General features: G+C 40.0%; 1 protein-coding gene across 3 annotated transcripts in view; it reads right to left on the bottom strand.

Moving 5' to 3' along the window:
* GNAI1 (G protein subunit alpha i1) overlaps nt 1-16836 on the bottom strand; it is an 82705-nt gene extending 65869 nt beyond the window's left edge. Inside the window, exons 1-2 of one of the 3 annotated variants that reach the window (XM_004739610.3) lie at nt 16707-16836; nt 16028-16196 (exon numbers count right to left, since the gene is read on the bottom strand). In XM_004739610.3, the coding sequence (XP_004739667.1) occupies nt 16028-16145 (118 nt within the window). In that variant the 5' untranslated portion in view covers nt 16146-16196; nt 16707-16836. Of the gene's footprint in view, nt 1-15208; nt 15352-15450; nt 15969-16027; nt 16197-16706 lie in introns of those variants that run through there. The other 2 variants (XM_004739611.3, XM_045089721.1) reach the window with 2 other exon arrangements.
* Between the last annotated feature and the right edge of the window lie 5914 nt (nt 16837-22750).

The following is a 22750-nucleotide window of genomic DNA, read 5'->3' as shown; positions in this document are numbered from 1 at the left end:
ACATTACTACAGTGGGGTAAAGATCTGTATCTTTACCCAACATGCTTCTAACAACTAATGTTCCCACCCAAAAGGATATTAAAGTTGTCCAGGTTAGCATTTGGTATTGTCTGATTCTAAAAGGCATGAAATGGTATCTCATCTTAATTTGCATTTTCATCATAAGAGGTGGCACACAGTATGCTTTTTTGCCCCACTTTGTTCATGGTACATATGTCATCAATGTTATCATCAATGAATTAATCAATTTTGTCTTCTACAATTTGCACTTTTCCCTTGTTTTTTAAGGAAGTCTTCTCTACTGCTGATGAGAAAGCTCTCAGGCTGTATATTCTGAAGGCATATATAATTAAATTAATACCAAAAAACCATTTGTCAAAATCACTCAATGCATAGTTACTGAGCCAACAACTTAAGCAACTCTATATCTTCTTACTGAACTTGAAGTAAAACAAGCAATGTATGTCTAAAAGCAACAAAATCCAGAACCACACAACAGGGAAATTATATGCAACATATATGCAAAGTATTAAAAGGCAGGTTCTCATGAACCTCAAAATGGACCAGACTCACTTCCTTAGAACAGTCCTTCCACCACCCCTTCGCAAATTAAAGTAGATTGCAGATTACAGTAACAATGTGAAGCCATTTTTACTCATCAGTTTAGTACAGATAATTACAAGAACCCTCAATGCTAATGAAGGTGATGTTCCACCTGCAGGGGTGGAAACCAGAATGTGTGCGGAAAGCAGTCTAGCTGTACACATCATCTGCCTTAAGTCAGTTCAAGCCTTTTAACCCAATAATTTACGGAAATAGTCAGGAATACACATAATGATATATGCATAAAATACAGTCATCATGGCAGAATATCTGATTATAAAACTGAAAGGCCTCAATTTTCAACATTAGTGTGATTCAATAAATTATGCAGATCTATAAGTGGATTATTGTGTAGGCACTAAACTTGAGACATACTGGAAATACTTAATGAGAGGTTGATATATGAGCCACAAAAGTACACAGTTAAATACATATACAGTATCATGTAAACTATTCAAAATGCAGAGAGGAAAGAAACTTCTCAAAGGTTTATTTTCCCAAATGTTCAAAGAATACATGTAATAATAATTAGATGATCAGCCTTTGAAGATAATTAGATACTAGAACAAAAGGGATCAATATCTATATTTTCTTTCTATAAAACAGTAATGCTGTATATAACTAAAGATATTCAAGATACATTGAGATATTAGTAACCTCTCATGTAAAGCTTAAAACTAAACACCACAAAGCATGTAAGACAATGAACATACATGTCATTGCTGATGGAACAGTCTCATAAAAAAAGCCTCTTCTTTGTTCTTTAAGAGGTCATAAATAAACTATTTCTTTGATACTAGATGTATAAAAGCTTTGGAAGCAGCACCAAACTTTTTTGTGTAACTAAGCCTTTCTTTCCTTGGCCAAGGACCAAGCACCATGGTCCTGCCCTGCTCTCCCACCACAGCTGCCTGAACTGAAGAGGACTGTGTTTTTGACCAAAAGGTGGCCCAATCTCCACCTGCCAGAGGCTGAAGACACTACAGCAGGGGACAAAAGGTGAGATGGGCAGGATCAGAGTTCTCTCACTTTGGAAAACTAAGAATCTGATGCAGTGAGTAGTATAAACTGAGTATAAAACTTATGGAGTGAGGAAATCAGAAGGCTGGAGGGAAACCACCATGGCAAGGCCATCAGCTCCAAAGCCAAAGGCACAGTCTTGTTCCCTGTGCACCAGCTTTCAAGTTTCAGTGTTGGGTTTCCTTTGAGGTGTCTGCCTCTTAATAGACTCTGTGCTGAAGCTAGCTTGAAGAGTATCTCCCCAACACAGAAAAAGCCTTACCTATAAACAGGGGCACTCTTCACACACTTACCACGTCAAGATGCCATTTTTATAAGAGAATAACATATAAATATTAAAGATAAAATTAGAAAAACAGATAGGAAGAAAAAATTAGAAAAACAGAGATAGTGAATATTTTATGCTCAAGAAATTTGCAAAATGTATCTTTTATGAGGTCTCTGTACTGAAGTTACCACATCACTGTTGTATTAAAAATACAAAACTATCTTGGATCTACACCATACAATCCATTGTTAGAAGAAACATATTCAAAAACACAGAATCACTAGATAGTAACAGAAATGCTCCACTGAATGCTCCCCTTTAAGGGTTACACGTATCCAGTTTCAGAATCTTAATAACAAACTAAACCTTGAAAATGCAGCAAAGGTTAAATGACATCTCCATACCCTTACTCAAAATGTCCTATTTAAATGCACTGAATATCTTGGTTCTTGGTTGCAAACTTATTCATATAATATTTAATAACTAAAACTACATAAATATAAATAACTAATCTTAACTTTCAGAAACCCAGACAAACCATGATGCCAAATGATTTCTAGAATACCACACAACTCTGAAAATATTCAAGTTGAGATCTCAACTCAGCTCCTCATGTCTATGGGTTCATTCTACAAAAACTTCACAAAAGCATTTTCTACTTCTATTCAGAAAAAAACAAGTTGTTTATCTGAAAGACTCATTTTGATGTTTGAATTTTCTAACATTTCTGGTTTGTTTTTTTTTTTTTTTTTTTTAAATAACACTTGCTCACTGATGAACAAAAACATACACATGCCCAAATATATTTCAAAATCTACACAAGTCTATGAATTATAAATTTCTGCTGACTGGCTCTCCAAATATAGCCATCTAAGAGTCTGTTAAGAGTTTTCTATTCTTCAGAACTACTCTCTTTATATTGGTTACTTTTTTTTTTTTAATTTATTTGACAGATAGAGATCACAAGTAGGCAGAGAGGCAGGCAGAGAGAGAGAGGAGGAAGCAGGCTCCCTGCCAAGCAGAGAACCTGATATGGGGCCCAATCCCAGGACCCCGGGATCAGGACCTGAGCTGAAGGCAGAGGCTTTAACCCACTGAGCCACCCAGGCACCCCTATATTGGTTACATTTTGTATCTAACTTTAAGGCATCTCAAATATACTGCTAAAACTTCCATGGGCTATGTTGTTGGTTAAACTTTTCAAGAAATTAGTCTTAAAATTCTAAGCATGGCTATGTGAATGGTATAAATTACTTTGGAGTTCCTTATTTATTCCTTGATCTGGAAGTTTTTGAATAACGTTTGGCAAAAAGCAGTAAAATTCAACCTGATGTATAAAATGCAATTATCCAGGAAAGCCTGGGTGGCTCAGTGGGTTAAAGCCTCTGCCTTCGGCTCAGGTCATGATCCCAGGGTCCTGGCATGGAGACCCACATCAGGCTCTCTGCTCAGCAGGGAGCCTGCTTCCTCCTCTCTCTCTGCCTGCCTCTCTGCCTACCTGTGATCTCTGTCAAATAAACAAATAAAATCTTTATAAAAAAAAATGCAATCATCCAAAACAAAGTTAAAATGATCTACTCCAAAGACACAGTAAGACAAAAGAGAAAAAAACCAGAACCCATTTTCTTAAGCTTTAAACTTTCTAGTAAACAAGCCAAAATAACCATATTGCTTTTATTCTACATTTCCAGTATTTTAATACTTAAAACACTTGAAGAATGTTTCCTCTCTTTTAATTAATATCAGCTTCCAGAGACTGTTCCATTTCCAGATACCTAGATAATGCAAGCCATAGAGCTAGCATCTATAAATATTTATTGAATGAAGTTACACGTTTTATAAGAACCGGGTATCATAACTAACTTAGAGTTAAGCCTAACCAGCAAATTAAAAGAAGTGATAAGTCATTTATGCTATATTTAATCATAAAATGTTTCATATTTTGTAGTACTTGACAGTAATAATTAATGGAAAGAACAGTTTTCTAAGACCAGAATTGCCTTTTAAAGAAGGCAATAGAAACCATGTTGTATGTGAGGTGAGATTAGGAGAGATGAGGTTGCATAAAAATAGCATGATCAATTATTTCAAGACCAATGTCTATAAACTTTCTTAGAGTTTGCAACCATCCTTTATTTACTTCTGAGAAAGGAATGTCATCATGAATATTACTAGATGAAAATGTTCATAAAAATATATTTATAAGGTCACATTCAACCTGACTTGAATAAGCATATCATCAAAAGAAGAAATCCATTTTAAAAATACTTGCTAAATACACTGACGATTCATTATGGCTAATTACAGTTTTTGATCACTCTCCAGGAAGTGCATGTTTCCATGCAAGATCATATCAAATAGTTTTTCTCAAAATATTCTACTAAAAAACCATTTCAGGTTAACACTAACAGCTTAAATATGTAAGTGTGACAGGTGTTACATACGCATGTGAACATGCGTGTGTAAATGGTAGCTCTTTGTGCAAAGCACTGTTTTAAATACCTTAAAGATGAGGTTATGGGAGATTTCATGAACATGGCAAAAATGGTAAAAGTCTTGAAAAATGCTTATCCAGTGAATAAATGGAAAAGACCCAGGAGGATCACCAGCTCTAGAACTCTGCTTGCCAAAGTATGGAATGGCCTGGGGATCAGTGGCAAAGGCAGGCCCTGAGAGCCTGTGAGAAATGCAGAATCTCAGGTTCCATCCCAGACATAGAAAGGAAATCTACATTTTAAAAAAGATACCGACTTATTTCAGTGCATATTAAAGTTTAAATTTCAGAAGAGCTGCCTTAGGAAAATAAGGTTAGCATACTTGGACCAGCAAGAGCATACAATAATGACAAGTGTGAAAAGGCCTAACTTCAGAGCAGGAATGGAAAGAACAACAGAGGATGTAATGCTAGAAGTATTTTGAGAATTACTGATGTGTTTTTTCTTTTTTTCTCCTTTGCACTTACATGCATAATGAGAGAAGAGGCAGACGGGGTGCATTAGTGTCATCAGATGAAATGGATGGGTACAAATGCTTTACTTTCCAGGCATCGCATGGCAGAGACCGTTAGCCTGGTAACCAGAGGGTCATCCATGGCCTAGTAGCAAATGTAGGAGGCAGCTAGGGATGAGAGAGGTCGGGAGTCACCTCTATCTTGATATCCCATTTTGAGCCACAGTTTTGGAGGTGACCAGTAATGTCAGAGAAGATGAAGAGATTGCTCAAGGCAGAAGAGCCTATGTGAGATCCGGGGAGAAGAAAGCCCCTGAGGCATCTCTCCGGGGCATATCAGCACCACTGCAAAATGCATAGGACATATAATTTTCAACATGCTTGATGTGACCAGAGAAGACAGAGCACTCAAGGTAGCCACGAAAGAGCCTGGCTACCAGGACTGGCTCTGCAACAAAGGGCTACGCAGGAAAAACAGAGATCAGAAGGTCCACAGCACCCATGAGACACAAAGGAGGGGCAAGACTGTAAGAGAACTGTCCTGGCCGTGAACAAAATGAGCCATAACAGACCAATAGGCAGTGGACGCTGGCAGGCAAAGAAAAAAAACTGGCTGCCAGGAACAGGGACACCATGGGAGTTCATCATAAGTCCAGAACAGCACTGGAAGAGCCAACCAGGTTCACGGACATGCACATATACACACACGTAATCCTCACCTAAACAGAAACCACATGAGCAAAGGGTGGTTGGCGGCAAAAAAAAAAAAAAGAAAGAAAGAAAGAAAGAAAGAAAGAAAGAAAACTGCACAGGAATGGAGAGAAACCCTGAGTTTAGTGTTGCTGGATGATAAAATGTGAGATAGGAAAATAAGCAAAATATTTACAAAACAAAGTCAAATTTACAAATTTACAAAACAAAGTCAATGGAGCTTTTGACTAAATGGGTGTGAAAGCAAATAAGAAATCAAGGATCAGTGGTGCCACCAACTAAAATAGAGCCAACAGCAAGGAGGAGGAGGAGGAGGAGGAAGAAGTGGCTGGGTAAGTGGGTGAGAGATGGGGCCTTCCGTTTTAGAATATTGTGATAATAAGGTAAGTAAAGTAAATCTGCCCTCTACCCTCACCCCACAAGACTAAGAAAAAACTACAGCCAACCTGGGGTGCACAAAATTCACACAATGTGCTGGTTACCATGCGCTCACAATAAAAAATTACTAGAGCACACGATCTACCTTCTGTGAAATACAGTCAACACCCTACAAATATGTGAACTGTTAAGAACTTTACATAATAAATCTTTCACAAAGAGACTATGAAGTATGGTATGATGAAAGTGACTATTTTAAAAAGCTACAAAATATAAGAATGGAAAAAACTATTTCCAAAAGATTATTTAGAGTTCCTAGAAACACAAATATTACTAATAAAATTAAAAACAGTGTTAAAAGGCAGATTAGTTTATTGCTAAATAGATAAGGTAAACTAAAAGATATATACGTAACATAAAAAGGAGATTAAAGAAGAAAAAACTGGAGAAAAGTTAAGAGATAGGAAGTCAGAATGAGAGGCCTGACCTAATTATAGAAGGGACTAACCATAAGATAGTCTCTCTTTAAAAAAATATATTCATACAGATTACAAGAGTGCCTGTTTTATTTCTCAATATTCCTATATAGTTGAAAAACAAGTTTTTTAAATAAAAAGCAATTTAAAGAGCAAATGGAAAGTGAAAAAGTAAAAATGGAATGCAGCCTGATTATTTTGAAAAGTTTAGATGGAAAATAAGAGATTAAAAATGACTGAAGGAGAGTATGGACATCTTGCTTGGATGTTATTATTTTTAATGCTGGGCATGACTTGAGAATGTTTATGGACCAGGACGCAGGAGTCTTTAGAGAAATATGAAGATGGCAGAGAGAACCAGGATAGGATGGAAGGTTCTGGGAGGCTGAGTGGGAGCCAGTGCACCAGCTCATCAGTTCCAGACTGGCCAGACTGGCAACTGGTTACAGTCACAGCATAACCCTTGTCTATAATTCTTGATCTTGTTGCTGATTACACTGACTGCTCAGTTTGTAAAAACTCAGTAGATCAATTTTAAATTGCACTGAAATAAATTTAACTCTGGAAATTAAATTAACTTCAGAACTACCAATAAGGAGGTTTTCTTCTAATTCCTATTCTATTACATTGATCTTGGGTGCCATTTACTTACAGGTCCAATGCTTCTTAAATATCATGGAAGTCTGTCAAATAAAAGACATGAGTCCAAACAAACAAAAAAATTACAATATAGATTAGATAAGTAAATTACTAGAAAAAAATTCAGACTGTGCCTTAAAAAGGCACAATAAAAGCAGAAGGAATTCCAGGTAATTCAAGACTAAGTCTTAAGAGACTCCTCTGAAATATTATTAAAAGAGACAAATACTATCACAGAGTAAATGTTCCACTGTTTCTATATCAAGGTTACTACCACTTTCTCAAGAGATGCTACTTCTTTCTTAAAAGTATATTCATGGTAATTTTGAAATTTTATTAGGAATCTGTTTGAGTCACCAGTACAGAAAGTTTCGAAAAGGCTTTAAATTCATGGCAACTAATCATAAATTCACCAGAGAAATGGCACATTCATTTGAGTCAACTCAAATAATGTTTCAAAACTTACATTAACAGCCTTGTTTTATTTTCAAGAAAGATAAAAAGGAAAGTTTACAGGAAATTAATACATTTACTCTAAAAACAGGTAATAAAAGGGAGAAAAAATTACTTTCAAATCATCTGTAAAGTTTTCCAATTACTTAAAATCTACTCTCTCTAGAATTCCTAACAGCACAGATATTTACCTGGTCTTTTCCCAATGAAGATACTGTTAGCAGAAAGCCAAGTCCCACAAGGAAGCCATGGCTGGATCAGAAACTAGTAATTAAGATAGGCTTTATACTTCTCGATATCTTTGCTATGTACATACCGTTGGCTAAGAAGAGCCAAAAAATGATTTAATATCTACGAACATAAATGGATCAAACCGGAAGGAGAGGGAGGGCAGACTCCAAAGAATCTCTGAAGTATTTATCTTATCAGCTTATATTTACTAAGAACTGCTGCGCCATGTGTTACTCTAAGTACCCTGGATGTATTAGCTTACTTTGTCCCCCAGTGAGGTAGGTACATTTACTATCCGGAATTTATGGAAAAGAAAATTAAAGCTTCAAGAATTAGGATAACTTGACCAAGATCTCAAGAGAAACATTTTACTGCCAGGTCAACGGCCCTTCCCTGTGTAGAGAGTCTCTGCACAGAGCTAAATCTTGGAGGGCTAAAATTCCTTCTATGTGGAGACTGTAAGAAAACTACGTCATAGATAGCAAAGTCTCTTCTAGATTGCAGGTTTCTGTATAATAGAGCTTACAGCCAGGCAGAATCAAAAAAATAAGCTCAGAAATGCATGGAAATGGACAGATTTAAAACCACAGTTATTCTGAGAGGTAATTCCTGAGAGGTACATAACCTCCACCCTCATCTGTGATCAATAATGAAGACACCCAGTGTTAAAGCTCACCTCCCTAGTATCTATTATTATACCATTTCTTCCCTATTTACCATTATGAGGAACTACTTTTATGTATATATATCCCTAAGTAAATTGTAAATTCTCTTAAGGATTTGGTAAGCCTAAGGCATAACTCAAAACCTAAAATATACAAAGCACTTTGCAAATGCCCCAATGACAATTCACGCCACATAAAGATAGAAAAGACATAAAGAATAGACTGTGGTCAGTTTCTGAGCACTCTAACTTTGGCTCCAGAAAGCCAAAGTTACAATCTCATTGTCCTGCTGTGAAAGCTATGATTGTGAGAATACATCTGATGTCACGCTCTATGACTGCAGGCCTTTTAAGAAAGCGCTCAAATAACAGGAGAAATAGCAATGCAACAATCCTATTAACAACAAAGTGTCCACGAAGATAAAGAAAAAGAAAAAAAAGAAAAAATGTCCAGGATACGCAAATATAAAAATCACAATTCACTCTACACCTAATTTCCCAAGAGTCATAGTATGTTTCTGATCATGCAACAAGAATTAGGTATCCTAAATTAATTTTAGTTTTTAGAAGAGTGTGAATAATAATGTAGTAGGTTTTAGTTATAATAACCAGCAAGATATGAAAGAAATAAATGAGAATACACTGGGCCAAAACTCATTAAAAATATCCAAGGCACAAGAAAAATGTATCAACTTTTTAAAAGATTATTAATCAAAATTAATGTTCAATAATTTAACTAGTCAATCATTTAATCAGCATTTATGGAAGGACTACTCTGTGTCATTTGATGATAAAACAAGTCAGACAGGATTCACGCTCTGAGGAAGCCAACCCTAACACGAGGCGCAACAGACAATAAAAAAGTAAATGCACAAGATGATTTCAAAATGGTGTAATTAGGAAGGGAGAGGAAGGAAGACAAATTTAGACTGGATGGTCAGGAAAAACTTCACTGAAGCGGAGGCAAACAAAAATATAAGTCTTATTCTTTAACACTATGCCTGGACTGAAATATCTCGGGTTCAATATGAAGCACTAGAAACTGGTGATTTTGCTGTTACCATGATAGTCACGCAAATTGCAAAAGACTGAAAAAAATGAAGTCATAATCATTCTGCATGCTCTAAGTTATATGTGAGATATCAGTGATGCTGCCAAAAAAAAAAAACACACAACATTCGGAAATGGGTTTTGGAATCAGGCAACAGGCAGAGGCTGAATTTTGAGGAACAAGGTTGTAAAAGCCTGGATTGTCCCCAACACACTATTAGAAATACAGATGTTAACACCTATATTAAGTATCTGAACATATATTAGAGAAAACATAGGAGATCCTCAGGAAATATTTTCATTGCCATGAACATGCTGCTGACAGACATACGGACTTTAACTGTGCTGCTGGCGAGGACTTGGACAGAAAGGAAGAACGTGTTATAAACTAGCAGAAAGAGGTTCCTTGCTACCTAGTGGCAGAAAGCTTAAGTGAATTATGTCCTGTGGTTATGTGAAAACAGAACATATAAGCTATGTGCTTGGGTATTTAGATGAGAAGATTTCCAAGCAAACTGTTGGAAGGTGCAAGCTGTTTTCTTTCTTGCTGATTATTATAAAACAGTAAAGGAAAAAAGATGAGAGAGTCCAAAAACCTATCAGGTCACAAGAATTCTATAGGCAAGAAACTGGCTGATAACATTACTCAAGCTGCAAACACGGCTACCTTTCATTAAAAGGAAGAGTGGGGTCTAGAACGCTAAAGGTAGAGAGGATCAGAGGATTATTCCCAGATCTTGAAACCTAATGTAGTTTGGACAGTGCAAGGAACCGGATGACTCTTTTTTGGTTCCACTTTCTTTCTGGACAGGAAGATCTGTAACTGATACCCTGTGCCTGTCCCACCATATTATAGGAGCAGATGACAGGTTCTCAAGTTTCACAGGTTCACAGGCAGAGAGGAATTTTGTCACAAGATGGATTATACCCAGAATCTCACCCAAAATGAGTTAGATTATGAGATCTGGATGAGATTTTGGACACTGTGCTGAGGCCGTAATGGGTTGAGACTGTGGGAGATGTTGGGATTCGGTAAGTACATTTTACATAAATCTTTGGCAGCCAGAGGGCAGACTGTGGGAGGCAGAATAATAGCCCATGAGATGCCCAAAGATGTCCATGTTCCAATCCCAGGAACTTGAGAACATGTCAGCCTACATGGGAACAGAAACTATGTGGAAGGGATTAAGACAAGTCTCCTGAAGGAAGGGACTTATCCTGCATCATCCAGGTGGACCCAATGAAATCACAGGGTTCCCTGGAAGTGAAAGGACTAGTACAAGAACAATGCTACCTGAGAAAGACTCCACCAGTCACTGCTGGTTCTGAAGATGGAGAAAGTTTCCCATGTACCAAGGAGAGCAGGGATCCTCTAGATAGAGGCTGGAAAAGGCCAAGAAAAAGATTCTCCTCTGAGACCTCTAGAAGAAAATTAGCCCTGCTGACATCCTGATTCTAGCCTGGTCAACCCCATTTTGGACTTCTGACCTCCAGGAACATAAAGCTAATTACATTTTACATTGTTTAAAAGCCACTACACTTATGGAATGAACATTCACCTTAAAATGAGGTTTGCCTTATTTCTGCTAAGATTTTTAATTAGTATTTAACAAGTTATGACAGAAGGCAGTCTAAGCACTACAAGATTAGGTGCTGCTGACCTTAGTTCATACAGCTCAAATGCCATCTGGGATCTGAGCTTCACCAATGTCACACTGTGGGAACTCACACATTGGGTAACTGCATATGCCAGAACATGTGACCAAGAAATATGTGACCTAAAAGTGCAACAAATACATTCAGGTCCTCCCATGGGAATTTGTGGTAGCTTGAACTTTCCAAAGCTGAGGCATGCAAAACAAGGAGCAGTAAGATTGTGGTTGGATGCTCACTTTTTGTTTAAAAATTTCTAGCAATCATTCCCAGGTTTAAATAACATCTCCCACTAAATCCTAGAAAACGGGCATTACATTTCCAAACATCTTCTAAGTCCTATAATATTGGCACTAGATTGCCCATCACTGATAAATTTAATAAGACTTATGCTCTTTATTTATGGTTAAAAGAGGCCAAAAATAAAGATCACAAAATAAGATCTGTACAAAAGAAAAAAAAACTAAGGAATAACATAACAACTGCAACACAGCAGACTTTCCTCCATTGAATATCCACTGTCATTTTTCTTTAATTTTTTCTAATTTCTCAAATAATATAAGGACTGTGAAAAATTCACATAAAAATCAAAAAGAATTCTTAAGCGAATCTGCTTTTAGATACCATGTGTTTATTTTGGTCATCACATGCTGTTAATATTCCTTTTTGGTTTACTTTGGCTGGATAATTATTCCCATCAATACTGAAAATGGCCAAGTATATGGTTTATATTCTAGATGAAGTCCTAATTCTACATAAGGTATTAACATAATTAGTAACTAATTAAGCATATGACAAAGTAAATGGTTGTTTGGGATGCATATAAGTACCACTGACAATGATTCTGCCCCTGAAGTGCTCACACTAGTCCGAGAAACAGGCAGGGCACACAGCTAAACCAAACTAGAAACCAGAGCACAATATGCTTCACCATATGCCAACTGTTCCTGTCTGGAGGAGGAGGGTGCCCTGAGGAGAAGAGCATAAGGATGGAGGGAAGCGAGGTCTAGAAGAAAGTTTTTTTATGCAGGCAATGGAGAAGACAACAAAGGTTTCTGAGCAAGGAATTAGCACAATACCAAGAGTAGGCAAGAGGCGAAAGACCAGACGCTGGAAAGCCTTCTGCAATTAGGCTGCCAGTGGCATCAGAGAACTTGAACTATAAATTTTAAGAAGGAGAAACAGAAGATACAGAAAAATCAGCCCTTTCAAAACACACTTTAATACCACCTGTAGTGACTATCAAAGTAATCGTTAACCTCAAGGTAGGTGAGTGAGAGAGAAACATAGAACCCATGTTGAAATACAGGTCCATTTACTCAAGGAAATGGGACTCCCAACATGTAAGATCCTGAGCCAATGCTAAGGAAATAGCTAAAGCAACGCAAAATCCAACGTCCTGCAATGCCAGAATTTCCCAACGAAGGAAGTCACAGGGCAAGTATAAAGGAACAAAAAGATTAATGATGTAGCTTCTCAAAGAGCTGGTTGCTGGTAGCAATGGAAAAATATTCACCAAGCAGAAGAGATCTTATCCCTCTCCTCATTTTCACTTACCCTATAGTATTTAAAACCACCTACAGAAAGAGAAAGGGTGTGGATTTGTGTTTGTCTGAGAGGATGAGTGGAGCGGAGAGGATAATGAGATGGAGGGAAGGAGATTCAAAACTCCGCTTCAGAGTGCAATGTTATGAAGAATGCATGGAAGTTCTACTTTTGTATAATCTAATCCTTTATATCTGTGAAAATTATAATTAAGAAGTGTCCATATGCATACTATAGTCTCACTGTAAAAACAGTCAAAACCTAATGATACAGACCTTAAAAAAGGATAAATCGTAACATCCTCAAAGATATGACAATAAAAAATGTTTTCCCCTCAGGCAATTAGCCATCTATAATGGGAAGAAAACTTTCATGAAAATGGGTTTAATTAAAAAAATGGGTTTTTCTATTTAGGATTATTATTCTCATATCAATGCCTGAAAACTAAACCTAAAGACTTGAACCACTCTAATGATGACCCCATTTCCCTTAGGACAATGATTAGACTAAGTCCTCTCTTTTTTAAGTCCTAATTCACTGTTCCTAATATGGATAGTGAAATAGCTCTGATTTTTAAAAAAGTTTAAATTATAAGACACCCAGTACCTTTTTTTTCCCCAATAATGGGCATAGCATACCTAAAACTTTCAACCCAGATGTTTAAAATACAATACAGATGCACCTCAAGAAAAAAATGCAATACAATGAACTATTTATTATATTATCTCAAATATACTTTGGGAGATTTCTGGCATTTTTAAAAGGAAAAAGTTCATTTGATGAAAAAAATAATAAAATAATTGAAGAGAAAGACCTGATATAAATGGAAGTGACAGTGGTTATTGATTACCCAGAAAACCATTTTGTTTTTCTAGTTGATTCAGCTGTCGTGTTTTATATGGAATGATTTCATTGAGCTACTTACACATATGCCTTTAAACATCCATAAAAGAACCAAAGGTCAAAACTTCACTGCTAAAGACAAATTAGGGGAAAAAAGTGTTTTGAAACATTCCGAGAATAACATTTATGAAATAAGCCAGCATTTTGTTTATAGGATCTAGAATGCTGGGACCCTGAGCAAAAGGGGAGTAGGAGTAAGACAGATAAAGAGGAAGAAGAAGGAGAACTGGGCCCACAACAGGGGTGCAAAGGGATTTCTACAGAGAAAGAAGATGTAGGGGGAAAAGCAAAACACCAAAGCTAGAAAAGACAACTGAAGGAATTCAGTTACCAAAAAAATATTAAAAATCATTTTGAAATCTTTCTAACATTAGTGGTATAGAAAAACAAAATCTCATAATTTCTTCTGAAAAGCATGACTCTGCTACACCTTCCTCTAACTCTTACTGCAGCTGGTTGTAGAGGGGCAACTTTTACTTCTACATTATACAGCCACTATACCTGTCAATCTAGGTTCTCATCAGAGATTAATTTTTACTCCCCAGGGGAGTCTGGGGACTATCTGGAGACATTTTCAAGGATCAAAGGTTAAGGGGGCTGCTCTTGGCATCTAACAGGTAGATGCCAAAGAACATCCTGCAATGCTGAACATCCCACAACGTACAAGACAGCCTGCACAACAAAGGATTACCGTGCCTAAAATGCCAATAGTGCTAAGGCTGAGAAACACTGACCTCTTCTGAATATAAGCAAAAACCAACTCCTCTGACCTTTATCCTAGGCCATCTCTCTCCAATAGACATCTAATTAAAGCGTAAAACAACACCAGAGGACTCAATTTTTCAATTGCTTTAAACATGGTGGATGGCTGGCTCAAACTAGAGTCACACTAAAATACACTGAATGAATACATCAGAGCAGGAGTGCAGAAACTGCAGGAAGAGAACTTTGCAATCTTCCTTTTGTTTCATTTTTGTCTCAAGCACATCCACATCAGAAGAGAAACATCTACACGTTTCCATGTCAAGGTGTGTCTCTTCTATGTTCAAGATACTAAAAACACACTGACCCAGGCAAAATATGTTATTTCTTATTAACATAAAAACTTGGGTAAACAGTACTAATTGAGAAAGATTTATTTTGGAGGAAAGGGTGAAGAAAGTCACTCAGGTCTTTAAAATGCAAAGTTATTTCACAGTTTGCTAGCAAAATGACTCAGATCATTATTAGTTTTAGTCATGCCAACTTTGCTGCTTCTAAGCCTACTAGTAATGGAGAAAAAAACCCACCATTTTTCCTGTAGTCATTAAACCAATGAAACAGAAGCTTACTGAAAACAGGCTTGTGCAAGATTCCTTTTATTTTAACTGTTCTAAAACAAAAGCAATCGCTGGAAGCGCAAATAAAGATTCTGAAATCTTTCACCTACCTAAATAGCTATAGAGTGTGTATGTTGGGGAGGGGTGGCAAGCAAACAAAAGAAAACCCCAACTCACAGATCTACAAATCTTAAACTGTGATTATTTTCCTAATGTATTCTTCAGTCAAAACCCTGGCTTACTCTTTTTTTTGGGGGGGGGGGTCTCTCAAGAAGCTGGAAAAGACCTCCCCAGAGCGTTCCACCAAGAGAACAATACTAAGGACAAATAAAAGCCTGGCGTGTACCTGGCAAATCTCATTCATCAGAAACCGTGGCGGCTGGGAGAGAATTCGTTTTCCGCGTGACCCTTTCGCACCTTTCGCATAGGTTTCTCCCCCTCGAGTATCTGCCTTGCCTACGACCGCAGCACACGTTACCCAACTTTGATGGTTGCCACGTCTCCGCAGTAATAAAAACCAAGCATCCAGCAGAGATAGCCTACTTCCTTGAGCAAGGTAAATATAGTCGGTGCTCCCTTTACACTTACTGAGTCGTCATAGGAAGTTAACAGGAAGGACCCATCTCGATCCCACGGAACCTCACAAGAGGTGCACTGATTTCACAAAACGAGGCACTCTAGACAGGGGAAAACCACAACCACGATACGACACCTCGTAACGAAGGGTTTTCAAGGGGGGAGGGGTGGTGGGCTGTTTTCTCTTCCCCCCCCCCTCGCCGCGAAAGCCCCCTTCATCTTCCGAAGGCTGAGCGAACTTCAGAGAAACCGGGCTTACTCGCGACCCGCTCCGCGGTTCCTCGCGGGGTCCACACCAACGCCTGTCAGTGGACGGAGGCTCCCGCCGCCCGCGGGCGAGCTCTCCCCGGCCAGGGAGAAGGCAGGCAAGGGGACCAGGGACGGGAGCGCCCGCCGCGGCTCCGCACGGCACCGGCCGCGCTCTCGCCCGGAAACCATCCCCCGGCGCCACGAGACGCGCTCTCGGCCGCTCTGACACGTCCGCTCTGCGTTTCCAAACGCGAGGGGCCCGCAGCGGCCACCGCGGGGCGCCGCGCCCAGCAAGCCGCCCGACCCCAGGGCCCCCCGGGACGCGCCTGGCCGCCCTTACCGAGCAGCAGCAGCTTGACCTCGCGCGCCGCCTTCTCGCCATCCTCACGGAGGTTCCGGTCGATCATCTTACTCCGCTCCACCGCCGCCTTATCCTCGGCGCTCAGCGTACAGCCCATTGTGCCAGGAGCGAGAGCTCGCCGCCGCTCCCTCCACGTCCGACCAGCTGCCTTCAAACACAGGTGAATTCTTTCTTTCCCGGCGCGGGCGTTCCAATCCTTCCCGACGCCGGCCACGAAACACCCCCACCCACTTCCTAAGCGGAGCGAGGAAAGCGCTGTCTGCAAAGGCGCGAGCTGCACCGCGCGGCTCTTCCCCGCGGCCGGGTTCCGCTCCTGCGTCCCTCAGCGCCCCCGAAATCCTAGGTTTTCAGGCTCTGGATACCGTGGCTGCCGCCCTCCCGCTGGTGGCCGCGCCGCAGCCTCAGGAAACCCGGTGGAGCTCGGCGTCCGCGCGCCGCCGCGGCCCCGCCCCTGCCCGCCCCGCCCGCCACTCGGCGACCACTCCCCGCGCGCGCTCCCGCGCACGTGCCCTCGGACAGCGCCCCCTCGGACGGGCGCGCGCGCCCGCGCGGCCACAGAACCCCCCCACGCTGCGCAGCCCCCCAAGGGCTCGGCAACCCCGCGCCCGCCCTTTGGAAGCGCCCGCGTAACGCCGAACTGCCCGGCTCGCTCCCCTACCTCGCTTCCTCCGTGGGAGTGGGTGAATTTCTCCCCGCTTACTCACACCGAAGGATCTGTGCGGACCTGCCCCTTCGGGGTGCGGGTGGGAGAGCTGCCAAAGTTGGAAGCTGAAAAAAGCCCGTCCTGGGCGTTTGAGCATGCCCAGCTCCGGCAGCCGCGCAAGGGTTTTCGAAATGTAAACCCCTGTCGGCTGGCCTTCAGGGTTGTGGGAAATAAAGGGAGCTGGGAAGGGAATGGAGCCATGGCGAAAGCAGAGATGGGGACGGTGGGGAACAGAAAAGGGGAGGGGGCTGGGAGGTTAACTTACTTCCTTCAGGTTTTTCTTTCCTTCGTTGTTTTCCCTCCTTCCATCCATTCTCACGTTTCTTTTCACAAGCAGAGAACATTTTGATAGATTTTCTCATAACTTGAGAAAATGTGAGACAAATATTCAGAGTAGATTTTATAACGACAGGAGCAATAAAACACACGTACACAGATAAATGTGCTCCGCACCAAAACCTACCTCCTATGGAGCATCCTATAAGCTTCCACACCAAATTTTGAACCAATTTTTATCACCATGTTTGTAAATCCTAAGTCACTAGGCATGGTATTCCCTTTCACAGGCCTTACTTAGTCTCCTTGCCCATAAAATGAGTTGGGGATGATCCATAGTATGGCTCCAACCTTCTAGTGCCAACTGGTCTGGGGGTGGAATAAGCCTGTAGGACCCTCCGAGGCATTTCACCCAGAATGGAATGAATGAGCGCAGGTTTAAGCTCTGGTCTCTTCTGTCAGTTACACTACACTTTTCCCTGACGTTGCAGTAGCAAAAAGAAAAACATCCTCTTTAATGTATTAAAAAATTAGGAAATTGCTCTTTGGTTTCCACCTAGAAGTCTTACTTTCTACAAAGTGTTTGTTAAAAAAAAAAAAAAAAAAAAAAACAGAAACAAAAACCAAACTGGCTTGAATTTTCCATGAAGGTTAAGGTCGAACTGATGCTCTGGGCAGAAGTGGGTCACTGAACCCGGGCTGGGGAGCTAGCAAAGGCTGCAGTTTCCTCCTTATTGGATATGCCTTTTCCTGTCCTCCCACAATAGTCAAACCCGCTGGGCTCAAGAGATGCAATTTCAAGAACTGCCCCAACTTTTCCTATGACCTTTTGTAACATAACGACAAAAAGGTACAAGCTTTAAATTGTACTTAATCAAGTGATTAATTAATCACCATATTTCTTGGTGCTTTAAATGTTGACACTCATCAGAAACTCTGGAGTTAAATTTGATGGAGTGAACTTTCAACATAGTGTTTAAATATTAGCCATTTGGGATTATTGGCTATGAGGCCTTTCCTATAAGCTTTGGGCCATACTCAGTGTAGGGCCAACAATGGCAGGAAAGGAGGAAGCAGCCATGACTTAATACTGGAGGTAATGACCATAAAATTCATATTTTGGAAAAGGTGCAACAAAATTATTCACATTGCATCTCTCATTTGACAAACTTGTCAAGTAGGTGAGGAGTTAAAATATAGTACATAAGTGAATAAGAACTGAATATTAGCTTTATACGAAGCTAACCTTCTTTGAGAATGTAGAGTAATGGAGTAATCAGTAAGGCGGTGGGGGGGCAGGTCCAAGAGAAAGTTACAAAAAAAGTTAAAAAAAAACTTTGGAAGGAAGCCATAACTGGGATTAGTGAAGGATTTCCAGGGGCATATATTGGTCAGCTGGGGCTACCATAACAAAATAGGACAGATGGGTGACTTAAACCACAGGAATTTATTTCTCACAGTTGTGGAAGCTAAGAAGTCCAGAATCAAAGCTCTGGCCAATTCGGGTCTCCCATGAGGACTCTCTTCCTGGCTTACAGGTCGTCTCCTCCTTGCTGTGCCCTGGCATGTAGAGCTCTAATCTCTTTCTCTTCTTATAAGGACTAATTTCCCACCATTAAATTCCCATCTGTAAGCCCCAGACTTACAACCTCATCTAAACCTAATTACCTCCCAAGACTCACCTCCAAATACCATCATATTGGAGTTCGGGCTTCAACATACGAATCTGGGGGAGAGGGGAAAGGGAAGACAGTCTGTAACACAGTATATTTTGTTTGAGAGGAATATCCAGCTAAAAAGGTTAATACATAAAATACATGTTGGGAAAAGCAAGTGTTTTATCATTAAAATGTAGTCTGGCTGTGAAGAATGATAGGAAGTGTGGGGCAAAGTTGGAAAAATGCTTTAAATATTAAGGTGAAGTGTTAGACTTTATGCAATGGGTGCTAAGTGTTCCTTACATTCTCCTGAGTTGGGTAATAAGTGTTTAAAAAAAATTGTCTTTTACCCCACAAAACAAATGAGTTACAGTAAATGGATTGTGTCAGTGATCCAGATATGAGGTGGTGAGAGTCATTCAAACTAATAACTTACATAATTATGATGTTGCAAAGTGTGATTCAACAATCCTGTCAAGGAGGTGGAGTAGATATTATTAACTCATCTGTTTTATAGAATGAAATTGAAATACAGAGGTTAAGGCAATCTACAGCAGAGTACGGTTTTCCCTTCTAGACATCATATTTTTAAACAACTATATTGAGATATAATTCACACACCATATAATTTATCCATTGAAAGTGTACGATTCAATGGCTTTTAGGATATTCACAGAGTTGTATAACCATGATGGCCATCAATTATAGATTATATTCATCACCCCAAAAAGAAACCCCTTAAACCATAGCCTTATCCCCAATTTTTAAATTCCTGACCCCAAGTCTAAGCAACCACTAATATATTTTCTGTCTCTGTAGATACATTCCTTCTGGAAATTTTATATAAAAGAAACCATATAGTATGTGACCCTTGGGTCTAGCTTCTTTTCACTTCACATACGGTTTTCAAGTTTCATCCATGTTGTAGCATGGATCCGGACTTCATTTCTTTTTCGTGCTGAGTACTAATAAGCATCATATGTTGAGAGAGTTAATTATACACCCAAAACTAATAAAACATTGTTTGCCAACTACACTAGAATTTATTTTTTTAAAAAGTTAGGGACGTGTTAAGACCAATTGAGACATTCAGCTGTGGGCATCAAGGTCTTAAAGTATCTCGAAACTGTGTCATAACTCAACACTGTCTGACTTTAAGGTGGTACATTAGAGGTATTGAAAGAAAGCTATAGCAAATAAATTTTATTTGGATGTGAGGGAAAATGGTGTACAATTCCCCTAAAAGGAATAGGTGACTTTGGAAGCTTCCTCATTCTTGACTAAGATATAAACGTCTAGACTGGATGATTGCATTTAGGGAAAGATCTACAAATAGGTAAACTTTAAAGATACCTTCCAACCTTGAGATTCCGTATCATTCAGGAGTCAGATGGGATTAGTGTCAGAACTGAGAGTTAAAATTCAGAAACTCCTTCTGGCCTCCAGCCTTGTCCCTACTTATCTTGCTATATGACAAAACACTCAAAAGTGGGAAAAGGCAGTGCATCTAACAGGTGTTGGCTTGGTGTATTGACGGATTAGGCGCAGGGATAAGGAGGAACCAGAGAGGAAGACAGAGTCAAGACAAGCTGACATACACGGACACACAAAGGGAGGGAGAAAGAAATCAGAAGGGCAATGTGTATCTTTGGTTCACAAAGGTGAGAACAGACGTGGCGTGTGGATACTTTTCCATTGCCTACAGTGAGGTTATTGCTTTCTAAGTGAGAAGGGAAGAGTTTGGTTTGGGGAGGGACTAAAAAAAAAAAAAAATAGAAAAACAGAAGGGCTAGCATGGCATGTATACCCCTCTTTTGCTAGAGATAGAAAAAGCCCAAATCAAAACCATTTCTATTAGAGTAGTGGGATTCTAGGCAAAGGTTGAAAAAGAAAAACCCATTGAATTATTACTGAGAGACTTTACTGGTCAAGTCACATTCTTTGGGTGTGCAAGTTACATGTGGGCAGAGATAATGTAAAAGGAATCATCTCTGCAGGGAACATACCAAGTCCCAGGCACCTGCACACTGAGGGACTAAAACTTCTAGAAGCAGAGTGTGGGTATGGGCATTCACCTTTTCCCGACGGGCACTGTGCCAGTGGTAATCCCCAGTTTCCTTCAAGGAGCTTCACAGACGGAGGCCATGACAGAAGGAACTGAAAAAGAAGAGAAAAAAACGTGAAGGATAGTTTAAAAAAAAAAAAAAAAAGTGACTTCAACCAACAGGCTGGTCTGAGAGCACATGTGAAGGCCACCTTGGTTGGACTCTTGGAAATATTTGGGAAACATTTTTAGGAGGCTTAAATTCCTGCTAAAGCAGCAAAGGTTTGAAGTCCCTGTTGATGAGGCCAGGAGAAATTGAACAATGTAAAAGGACAGAGTGAAGGAGGGAAAGGTTTAGGGGAAAAGGGTAATATATGATTTCCAAAACATCACAAAATATCCCCCCGGACAAGTATAAAGAAAAAGAACTGGCGATAGTATACGGTAGAAGAAACTCTATGCAGATAATCAGATAAACTTAGAGCAGTTCAAAGCTCTGTTTTCAACTGTGTATTTGTCTTTGAAAGTCCCTTCGCCTCTCTAAACTGCAGCATCCCAATCTGTCAAAGTGAGTTTATGGAATTAGATCACCAGCAAGGTCCCAATAACTTTGAGTTCCTATGAGTGTATCATTTCCACAGGAAGTGGTTGACAAAGATACAAAAGCACTTTGATGTACTGTTGTGAATGGAATCCATGCTATGTAAAATTCCACGTTAAGTAAGTGCTGTGATTGCAGAGCGTAATGCGGAAACATTTAAGAATTTTAATCATGAAGAGCGGCAGACACATGGGATGGTAGATGGAGAAGTAGGTTTGAGATTTATTGTTTCATTTTAGCCATGAGTCTTCCCAGGCATTACGCAGGGGTAGGAAAGGCAGTGCTTATAAGGGAAGGAACACAGCTGCCCCACTTTTGGACCTCAGGCTCTGATTTTTTCCCCTCACTCCCGGTGATACCTTCTAGTCACCAAACTTCAATGCCATCAAGTCCTTCCATCCACTGAGCACAGTCCTTTCCCCTGTCCCTCATGAGCTGTCATGCACTAATTTCTCTCATTATGCAACTTATGTCCCATCTTCCGCCAGGATCGTCATACTTTTGCCACATACCTTCAAAACACCACCATCATTGTATTCAGTGGGGAAAACCTCCAATTTGGTTAATCAAGTCTTTGCCTGAACGTGTCTGTACCTGCACAGCTGAGCTTGACTGGAAGAAACATGGTAGTCGGCAAAGCCACCCTTCCATTTGCTCAGGCCAAAAATCAAACGTCAGCATTGCTTCCTCCCACTTCCCCAAACCCTATATATCCAGTGTGTCAGGAAATCCCCTTAACTCTGCCTTCAAATAAATCCAGAATACGACTCAGCATCAACATCCACTGGTTCAGATTGTCTACGGAATATTGCAATAGCCTGTGGCGACTTCCTCTGCTTCTCCCACTGTCTCCTGCTATCGTCTAGCTAAAAACTGGAGCCAATCCTTTAAAACTGTCAGTCAGATATCTTCACTCTACTCAGAATCATCCATTCACTTTTCGTCTTACTTAGAGAAAAATCGTATCTCAAGTCGTCATGATGACACACAAGGACTCACATAATTTATCAAGTTCACCTCCTTCACCCCTAGTATTTCCTGCCATGTTCCTTCCTGCTCTCTGTGGTTCAGCCTCACCACCTCCAGGCTCTTCCTTGAACTTGCCAAGCCCACTCCATCATGGGGCCTTCACACTTCTGTTCTCCGTGACTAGTGCACTCTCCTGCCAGATATCTTCTTGGCTCCCTCCCTTATTTCATTCACATCTCTGTGCAAATGTCACCTAATCAAGGGAATATACTCTGTCCCTCTTCATTCCCTTCCTATGCACTACCACTTCTTTGTAACTCTTAGCACATCACACACATATTTTTGTGATCGTTTATTGCCCGTCTCTCTCACTTGAACATGAATTCGGAAAAGCAGAGACTTTGTCTCTTTTGTTTACTGTTTTATCTCCAACAGCTAGAAGAGTAAATAC

Source organism: Mustela putorius, unplaced genomic scaffold (assembly GCF_011764305.1).
Source record: "Mustela putorius furo isolate JIRA1106 unplaced genomic scaffold, ASM1176430v1.1 tig00003845_pilon_pilon_pilon, whole genome shotgun sequence".
In the NCBI taxonomy this organism is placed as follows: Eukaryota; Metazoa; Chordata; class Mammalia; order Carnivora; family Mustelidae; genus Mustela; species Mustela putorius.
The sequence above is the reverse complement of the archived record's forward strand: the minus strand, read 5'-3'. Positions and strand labels throughout refer to the sequence as shown.